Below are 10493 nucleotides of genomic sequence, written 5' to 3' on the forward strand. Positions count from 1 at the left end.
AGCCCTGGTTACCTGCGCCTTGGACCGGCCCTGGACGGCTGGGGGGCTGAGGAGAATGGGGGACTCTGGAGGCAGGCATGTGGCAAGGCTGGGTCAAGGGGACTGGGCACCGTCATCTTGTGGCTGTGGGTGCCGCCATCTTTGAGGGTGTGGCAGTCGATTAGCATATCCCTCCTTATTGGCTGTGAATGCCACCATCTTTGTAACAGCATTTGGGTCAATTAGCATATTGCCTCTTTATTATATAGGATTTTTAGGTGGTTTCTTTTCCATCTTTTAAATGTGTATAGCACAGTTTTATAACTACTGCATGTTTTTTAAAGACAAATAGGAAAGGTCACCTTCTTGAAGAGGCTTTGTCTGCAGACTCAATTGAAATTGGCTCCCTTCCCCTAGCCCCCTGACAAATTTTTCTTTCTAAGCACTCTTCTGTCATTGCATTTATAAAAAATTATAATTATTTTTTCCTTGTTTATGTTTGTCTCCTTCTCTAGACTCTGAACTCTATGATCATAGAGAAATTATCTGTCTTTCAGTATTTTAGCCCTAACTGAACCTAGCACATAATAAGTGCTCAATAAAAACTTAATGCTGTCAAGTTATGAATAGATTGCAACAATCCTTGTAGCATCAATCACTAAAATCTTATAGCATAATATTTCAAACATCTAGGAATGTTGTTGGGGTATTATATTATTACATGATAATTTGCATAATAATGTATTTGTCTCTTTTTAAAGGTTTGCAATTTAGGTTTTTGTGAACTGTCCCAGGATTTTCACAATAAGCAATTATTAACCCTAGGTTAAAATGAGATATTAAAGAACTAAAGGAATCACTAGAATTCATAACTTAGTAAATTAATAATTAATTGGTGCGCCTTATTCAGGTAATATTATCTATAGTGTAATACCTGTATCAGAGTTATATAGAAAGAAGGGACAGTGTGGCTGCATATTTCAAGTATAGTTTTAGGATTTACAGTTACAGGGATAGATGCCTATATTTCCTTGGACAAATTGTGTTTTATCTTTTTTGTGGTGGGAGGGGTTCAGGCAAGGAAGGCTCCATGGGATTCCTGTTGCATGTCAAGAAAATAGCAAAGGTGAAATGAGGAATAAGAATTTAGGTCCAGAAGTCTTCATATCTTCCTGACAATGGGCAAGTCCTTTACCGTCTTCCTTTCTACCCTTCTCCCTCCCTCCCACCTTCTTTTCCTTTAGTTGTTATATCTCCTCCAATCTGTGACAGTTTCTCACTCTTTCCTTGTCTTTCACAGCCTTCACACTTTTGAACAGTAATTGTCAGATATTTTGTGGAAAGTTCCCAATTTTGGTTTGTCTGATGTTTTCTCATGACAAGACAGAGATGAATTTTAGGGAAGAACACCACAGAGGTGATGTGCCCTTCTTGTCATATCATATTGGGTGGGGCACAGGGCATCGATGTGACTTCTTTCTGGTAACATTAACCTGGATCATGTGGTTTAGGTGGTGTATGCTAGGTTTCTCTGTTATAAAGTTTTTTTTCTTTCTATACTCAGTTGGGTAGAAGTGTGCTTTTTGTCCTCAGCTTTATTGAAGTACAAATGACAAATAAAAATTGTATATATTTATGGTGTACAACAAGCATGTCAAACCCATGGCCCGCGGGCCACATGTGGCCCACAATGAATATTTTTGCGGCCCAGTCAATATAACGATATGTAAGAAATGTTTTAATAAAAATTTCATAACTTAATCTTTACAATATCCTATTATACATAATTATTAATAATGAACTACAACATTTGCTCATGGCTGATTACTATAATTATGTTGCATTCATTTCCCTTACACGCCTTAGGCACAGATGCACCATTTCTCTCGACTAATACTAGCAGCAAGTATTTTAGTAGCTGTTTGTCATGTTATTAGTCTTGTACTGACTTGTTTGGTGTGTGCAACAGGAAATATTTCACTTTTGGAGAACAAGAAAAATAGGTTTATTTGCATTTCACTTATTAATTTGTGCAGTTATTCAGTGTCTGATAAGTTAATGTTCAAGAAAAAATATTAATTTTTATTAAAATCTTCTATTATTTTATGTTAATAATTATTCATTTATTTCAGCCCTTTGTATTAAACATGTTGCTATCGAAATAAACCTATGTTCCTATGAAAACTGAAGCTTTTGTTTTTTTGCGGCCCACATAAACTTAAACCTTGTTTATTTGGCCCGTCTTAGCCTTTGAGTTTGACATACTTGGTGTACAATGTGCTGATTTGATATTTGTATATATTTGTGAAATTACCACAATCATGATTATTTACATATCCATCCCCTCACAGTTACCTTTTTTGTGATGAGAATATTTAATATTTATTCTCTTAACAAATTTCAAATATACAATGCAGCATTATTATTGACTAGAGGCCCAATGCACGAAATTCCTTCCTTCCCCCAGCTGCCGGCACCAGCTTCCCTCTGGCACCCGGGACCTGGGCTTCCCTTGCAGCCCCGGCTTCATCGAGAAGGATAGAAGGACATCCTATCAAGTTAGCATATTAGCATAATAGCTTTTATTATTATAGATAGTCACCATGCTGAATATTAAATCTCTAGAACTTATTCATACCACATAACTTAAACTTTGTATCCTTTGACCAACATCTTCCCATCTACCCCACTCCCCAAGCCCTGGCAACCACCATTATATTCTCTGCTTCTATGAGTTTGACTTTTTTAGATTTCACATATAAGTGAGACCATGCAGTATTTGTCTTTCTGTGTCTGGCTTATTTCACTTAGCATAATGTTCTCTGTGCTCATCCATGCTGTAGTGTATGACAGGATTTTCTTTTTGTTTTGCTTTTTAGTTAAGACTTTTTTTTTTCCCCATGGAGGCCCTCAAATTTTATTTGAAATTAGTAAGAAAGTCTCATAGAGATGTCAGAGTTAAATATACATGTATAAGTATTGCCTGCTACATAATGCTGCCCACTCTCACATTAAGAATGGCCAACTCCTTTCTCACAGCAGATGTAGTATAAGAGTCCAGAGGTACAGTTCTTGCAGAGAATGTAGGAGTCACAAGCTTATAGTGGACCCTAGACCACTTCTGGCAGACAGAAAATGAGAAAAGCAAAACTTCTTTCTTCAGACTCAGTCTAGTGAAGTGTGCTCCTCACAGCTGCCCAATCATCTCACCATTTGTTTCAAGATCCTTCATTGCATGGATATCCTAGGGGGAGTGATACTGATGGTGTAGGGTGACCCAATACAGGTTCACATTTCTATTTCTTTTCCCAGCAGGAACCTCTCTTCCCAGGTGTGTGGACCTGATATTGAGAGTTCTGTCCCAATTCCCTGCTTCCCAACCTGTCCTACTCTGTATTGAGGAGGAGGAAGGGAAAGGAAGGAAGAAGCAAAGCAATAAAAAGAGACAGGGAGAAGAGCTCTCCAATTTACATAGATGCCAAAGACTTCTGTTGGGAAGTTCTCTGTCCCACCATCTAGGAATGAACAAAGCTCAATTGGAGTCTGAGTCAGAGGTGTCCCCCGAGGAAGATGAGCTGGAGCTGCTGTCATCTTCATCGTTACTGCTGGAATCTGAGGAGCTGCAGCTTTCTGCATTTTTCTCATGTTCCTCCTTTTCTTCAGATCCACGTGAGGAATGAAAACAGTCCCCATTAGTCTCTGATGACTCTGTCCCTGGAGCCTGTGGCCCCTGGTTCTGTGCAAGCTCTCTTTGCAGAGACCTTGCTGATGGAGACTGCACATCTGTCCTGATGATTTTGGGGTCTGGACCTCCACCCATGTTCATGTTCTTCCGCTTCCCAGAGGTTCTCTCTCTGTAGGCAGCGTACTCTTCAGGAGACAGACTCTTGAGCCAGTGCTCCAGGTCCACCTTGTACTGTTTCTGCAGCTCCTCAGCCTGCTTCCTATAATTCTCCCTCTGGCTCTTTGGGACGCGCTGCCAGCGTCTGCTAATCTCCACCATGCGCTCCCTCAGGGGCAGGCCTTGCAGCTCCATACTCGACCACATATCCTGGTGGAACTTCTGGTATTCGTTCATGGGGGGCTTCTCTGGCTCTCCAAGGAATTTTATCTCCTCTGAAAAATTGTTTTCTGAGGAAGACTTCACTTCTTTCCCTTTTCTCTGACATTTCTTGGGGGCTCGGTTTGGGCTTCTTTTGCGGACAACAGATGTCTTGGAGTTCTGCACTAGTTCAGGGTGGTTTTTCCTGAACTGAGCCATTTTCCCCCCATATTCTTGTTTCTCCTTCTGGAAATCTTGAATATATTTCATCTTCACCTCCTCTGGGAGCTCCTTGTATTTCTCAGATATGACCTTGGTCAGCTCTTGATTGTTGAGTTTGGGGTGCATTTGGGAATATTCGAGACGCTTCTCCTTGAAGAAGCGGAGATAAGAAGTCAGGGGCTGCTTGGGCATGTCAGGATGTTTCTTAAGTTTTTTGCTTTTGTAAGAATTTTTAACATGTTCCTTAGCTTCCAAGACTAAGTCTGTCAAAGTACGATACTTTCTTATCTTACTAGAAATCTCTAACCACTTGAGTTTGCACATTTCTCCAGAATAACCTTTAAAAGCTACCTTTCCCCAGTCCATATGTGACTGGGTTGTTTTGAATGTGTGTTTGTCATTGGATGGGAGATTATTCTTCAGGCGGTCCAGTAACATCACAATGTCTTCTTTGGGCCATTGGTCTTGGCCGTTACTCAATGCCATTTCTAGGGCTTTGGCCACTTATGAGGCCGCAGTTATGCAAACACCACAGCAGAAACTCAAAAGTCTCCAAGTTTAAGATGTAGCTTGAATCTCCCTTGATTTAGGGATCCCTGAAGCTCCACGCTAATTAGGTTTCAGAGTGTGCTAAGAATGGTCCCACCTCTGCGAGTTCTGTCAATATCAGCGTCAATAGCAAATCTCTGTGCTCAACTGGCAGCTCCAACTTCAGTCAGTCTACCCTGAAGAAGAAGTGAATTGGCCTCGGCACAGATGTGCCTTTTATATGATTCCACCCAGGTAAGGCCACACCCACTTGCTCAGATTGGATTATGCCTTCAAAAGGAAGTAACCACCCTGAACCTGAATAGATTACAGATAGTAGGAGGATGGCTGATTAGATTTACAACACAGAAAACAGCACTTGTGGGCTTTCATCCTAACAGAATAAAAAGGTGTTTTGCAGTAAGATGCATGAAACTTTCAATTATAGTATTATTAACTATAGTCACCATCTTAAAGATGCTGTAGAAAATTATTTTTAACAGAGGTGCCATGCTACCTTATTTTGTTGGCACCTATCACAATTAACAAATCATTGATACCCCCGCCATGTAAGATGTTTCCCTGAATTATAAAATGTTTGGGAATTTAAGTCTGATTTTTATAACTATATAAAATGAAAATAATCTAACTTTCCTGGAAAGTTGAAAAGGGAAAATCTAAATAAAACTCATCTTTTAAAATTTATTTAAAAATGAATGATAAATCCATCAAAGCCCACATTTCCTAGAAAGAGGTGAATTACCTTCCCTCTTACTCACTGAATAGAATTGTAAATTAAGGTAACTGTCATTGAAGAGCAATGATCCCAAAATTAATTCTGGAAAAATTATCTCAAACATTCCTCAACATGTTGCATGTTGTCTATGTAAGCATATAGAGGAAGGAGTTTCATTTTTCAGCAATTCAAATAATTCTGTGGGCAGGCTGTGTCTATGGTCATAGTTGGAATCCTGGTCAGGCCACATACCTGAAATGCTGGCTAGGTCCTGAGTAGGGGGCTTGTAGGACACAGCCCATCCATGATTCTCTCTCATTATTGATGTTTCTATCTCTTTCATCCTTTTCCTTCCCCTCTCTGGATGGGATCATATAAAAGCCACATCTCTCCAGAGGCCACTTCTCCAGGGTAGACTCTAGTTAAGACTTTTTATTTCATTTTTTTAAGAGGAGCTTAAGGTTCATAGCAAAATAGAGGGGAAGATATAGAGATTTCCCATATGCCCTTTGTTGCTGGAAGCCGGTCTACCCTTGTTGTTGGACACAGTCGCTGCAGGGAAGAAACATCTGCACAGCTTATGTTTCAAGGGGCCTGGTGTATATGGCATATGTTTGCTCCCTCTCTTAACGCTATGTGTTTTAAACAGGACCACCTCCCTGAGAAAGGTTGTTTTCCCAGGTGAGGATTTTTCCCTGGAGTTAGGGAGGGAATAAAACCCCTTAACTAAGTGCCAGGCGGGTAATTAATCACTTTAACTACTAACAATCACGCTTAAGCTACATAATCTTTACTTAGGATAATCTCCTTCAGTTACTTCCTTGTAGCTTAATAGAACAATAAAGTAACCTTGGAATGGAGATAAGAAACGCCCTAACCTTTGGAATAGAAATTGATAGTATTAAAATCAACTGGTATAAATACAGATGTAACAAGGCAATAAACACCAGAACTTGGCTGGAGATCCAAACCAGAACTTGGCTAGAGATCCTGGCTAGGCTGCTGATCAACTGAACACTGCCTCCGTCCACACCTTTGGGAACCAAAGTCCATAATTATCCTTAGGGTTCACTCGGTGTTGTGTTCTGTGGATTTGGACAAATGCATAATGATAAGAATGCATCATTATAATATCATTTAGAGTATTTTCTTTTCTTTTTAAAAACAATATATTTTATTTATTTTTATTTTTATTTTTATTTTTTTTACAGAGAGGAAGGGAGAGGGATAGAGAGTTAGAAACATTAATGAGAGAGAAGCATTGATCAGCTGCCTCCTGCACACCTCCCACTGGGGATGTGCCTACAACCAAGGTACATGTCCTTGACTGGAATCGAACCTGGGACCTTTCAGTCCACAGGCTGACGCTTTATCCACTGAGCCAAACTGGCCAGGGCTAGAGTATTTTCACTGCCCTAAAAAAATCCTCTGTACCCCTTCCCTCTATTGAACTTTTCCCTCAACCACCAGGCAATGACTGATCTTTTTACCGCCTTCATAATTTTATTTTTCCAGAATGATAGTTGGGATTGTACATATTGAATTCTTTCACTTAATAATATCCATTTAAAGTTTCTCTATGTCTTTTCATGCTTGATAGCTCATTTATTTTTAGGGATGAATAATATTCCATTGTCTGGATGTACCACAGTATATTTATATATTCATCTACTAAAGGACATTTTGGTTGCTTCCAAGATTTGGCAATTATGAATAAAGCTGATATAAACGTCTGTGTTCAGGCTTTTGTTTGTACATAACTTTTTTATCTCCTTTAGATGAATACCAAAGAGCATGATTGCTGGATTATATGACAAGAGTATATTTAGTTTTGTAAGAAACTTCCAAACTGACTTTTTTTTTTTTAATTAAATCTTTATTGTTCAGATTATTACATTTGTTCCTCTTTTTTTCCCCCCCATAACTCCCCTCCTCCCAGTTCCCGCCCCACCCTCCGCCCTCACTCCCCACCCACTGTCCTCATCCATAGGTGCACGATTTTTGTCCAGTCTCTTCCCACATCTCCCACACCCCTTTCCCCCCCAAGAATAGTCAGTCCATTCCCTTTCTATGTCCCTGATTCTATTATAATCAACAGTTGATTCTGTACATCAGATTATTTATTCACTTGATTCTTAGATTCACTTGTTGATAGATGCATATTTGTTGTTCATAATTTGTATCTTTACCTTTTTCTTCCTCTTCCTCTTCTTAAAGGATACCTTTCAGCATTTCATATAATCCTGGTTTGGTGGTGATGAACTCCTTTAGCTTTTCCTTATCTGTGAAGCTCTTTATCTGACCTTCAATTCTGAATGATAGCTTTGCTGGATAAAGTAATCTTGGTTGTAGGTTCTTGGTATTCATCACTTTGAATATTTCTTGCCACTCCCTTCTGGCCTGCAAAGTTTCTGTTGAGAAATCAGCTGACAGTCGTATGAGTATTCCCTTGTAGGTAACTGATTTTCTTTCTCTTGCTGTTTTTAAGATTCTCTCTTTATCTTTTGCTCTTGGCATTTTAATTATGATGTGTCTTGGTGTGGTCCTCTTTGGATTCCTTTTGTTTGGGGTTCTCCGCGCTTCTTGGACCTATAAGTCCATTTCTTTCACCAGGTGGGGGAAGTTTTCTGTCATTATTTCTTCAAATAGGTTTTCAATATCTTGCTCTCTCTCATCTTCTGGCACCCCTATAATTTGGATGTTGGTACGCTTGAAGCTGTCCCAGAGGCTCCTTACACTATCCTCGCATTTTTGGATTCTTTTTTCATTTTGCTTTTCCCGATGGGTGTTTTTTGCTTCCTCGCATTTCAAATCATTGACTTGATTCTTGCGCTCCTCTGGTCTGCTGTCGGATGTCTGTATAATATTCGTTATTTCAGTCTGTGTATGCTTAATTTCTAGTTGGTTCCCCAATATAAGATCGAGGGTCTTATTAGTTTTCGTGTAGATCTCATTAAGTTTATCGGCGGCTTCTAAACAGTTCTTGAGAGACCTTAAAAGTGTGGTTCTGAACTCTATATCTTCCATTGACAATTTTGTCCTGTTTCTTTGTCTCCGCATTTTGTTATGCTTCCTTGGTGCACCCCCTAGTGGTCTTTGTTCGCAGTCTTATAGTTAAATCTTGATTGTTGTAGCTAATTCCAGGGAGGGTTTGACCTCCAGGCCAAGTGGCTATGAGAATCAGCTGTGTTAGCAGTGAGAGAACTTCTGTCCTCTAGGGAGGTGCTAATCTAGCCTTTGCCTGAGGCTATCCGGCAAATGCCTCTGTGCAGGGCTTGGGCAGGGCGGGTCGCACAGGATCAACAGGGTGGGCAGGAGAGAGCAGTTATGGTGGCTCTCAGTCCTGTCCCCAGGGGCTCTGCCTCTCTGAGTTCCAGCACCCGCTGCAAAGCTCGGAGAGAAAGCTGCACTCGCTCTGACCGAAGCCAGACAGTCCGGCTTCTCCCGTTTGAGTCTGAGTCCCTAAAGACTCGCCTGTATCTGGTGCTCAGAGTCTGCGACTCCCTCCCGATTGAAAACAACAACCGCGCCCTCCGCCGCCAGCCCACTCCGAGCACTCCGCACCTCAGAATTTGACTTCAGCACTGCGCCTCCTCTGAGTGTCCGTGTGCGTTTCTCTTTCCTCCTAGTTGTAGGACTTCCACTCAGCCAGCGTTCCTGTGGTTCTGGGTGATGTCCCTTCCGTTTTTTGGTTTCACTTTTGAAGTAGTTGTTCAAAGCAGCAAACTCCGGCATTAACCTATGCCGCCATCTTGGTTCTCTCAAGTCCAAACTGACTTTTTTTTAAAAAAAAAAAAAATTAGGATGTTTTTATTTATTTACAATTAATTTTGTAATTAAAGTAATATATTCATATCGTTTTTTAAAAATTGAGATATAACTTACATTAAAATGCATGTCTTGAGTATTCAGCTTGATACATTATTAACAATGTGAACATGCCATTCTCATTGCTGAGTAGTGTCCATTGTATGGACATAGACTTTTTCATTCTCCTAATTATGGACATTTGGATTATTTCCTGTTTGGGCTTCCTTATAGACTGAATGTTTGTGTCTCTCCCTCCCCGAAATTCCTATGGTGAAACCTAAAACTCAGTGTGATTGTATTGGGAAGTGGGTCTTTGGGAATTGATTTAGTCATGAGGGTAGATCCCTCATAAATGAGATTAGTGTCCTTATTTAAAAAAAAAAAAAAAAGACTCCAAAGAGCTTCTTAGCACCTTCACTGTGAAAAGACAAAGGAAGAAGATGGTCATCTATGAACCAGGAAGTGGGCTTTCACCAGACAGCAAATCTGCTGGCACCTTGACCTGTTTTACATCATCCTGTTCTTGTTTCATTATAAAAACATTTTTAAGTGCATCGAGTAAGAATCTATAGAGCAATGAGAATGCATGAATGACTCAACACGATGAGTAAGTCATAAAGTTGAGTGAGAGAAGCCAGGCCTAACAGAATGCATATGTTTACATAAAGTTTGGAAACAGGCAAAATGAAACTAGATTGATATTTATAATCTTTAATAGATATTAAAGAAATGCAAAGAGGTAAACATCAAAGTTTTTAGGTAGGATGTGGCAGTCAGGGTGAGGGCAGGGAATTGGTTAAGGTTGGGAAGGGCAGGCAGGTGGCTTCTGGGGGCTGGCAGTGCTCTGCTTCTGTAGGGAAGGTCACACAGGTCTCCATTTGATAACAAGTTTTAATGTGGGTGCTTAAGTTTTGGGCACTTTTCTGTGTGTTAGATTTTACTACTTAAGAAGGAAAAGGTACTTGAAGTATATGAAGAGCAAAAGTCCCCATCCCTCTTCTCTCTGCAGAGCTAACAGTGTGGGTCTCATTTGGTTTCCTTCCAGATACTTTTCTATGCACTTACATCCCTAAATACACATGTACACAAGATACAATTTTCTTGTATTTCTCTTAAATGATATATGCTTCATTCCATAATCTGTTCTCACTTGATGAGTCTTGGACCCATTAAAGC

At 40.1% G+C, this 10493-nt stretch overlaps 1 protein-coding gene across 1 annotated transcript; it reads right to left on the minus strand.

Moving 5' to 3' along the window:
• Nucleotides 1-3511: 3511 nt before the first annotated feature.
• On the minus strand, nt 3512-4729 carry LOC132226610 (upstream-binding factor 1-like protein 1). The gene has a single exon (XM_059681174.1). It carries the CDS (start codon nt 4727-4729, stop codon nt 3512-3514), a length of 1218 nt encoding a protein of 405 aa, XP_059537157.1.
• Nucleotides 4730-10493: the final 5764 nt, after the last annotated feature.

The sequence above is a fragment of the Myotis daubentonii genome, chromosome 2 (assembly GCF_963259705.1).
Source record: "Myotis daubentonii chromosome 2, mMyoDau2.1, whole genome shotgun sequence".
Taxonomy (NCBI): domain Eukaryota; kingdom Metazoa; phylum Chordata; class Mammalia; order Chiroptera; family Vespertilionidae; genus Myotis; species Myotis daubentonii.

Excerpts from the sequence above, each read along its gene's own strand:
- LOC132226610 (XM_059681174.1), bottom strand. The coding sequence starts at position 4,729 with ATGGCATTGAGTAACGGCCAAGACCAATGGCCCAAAGAAGACATTGTG.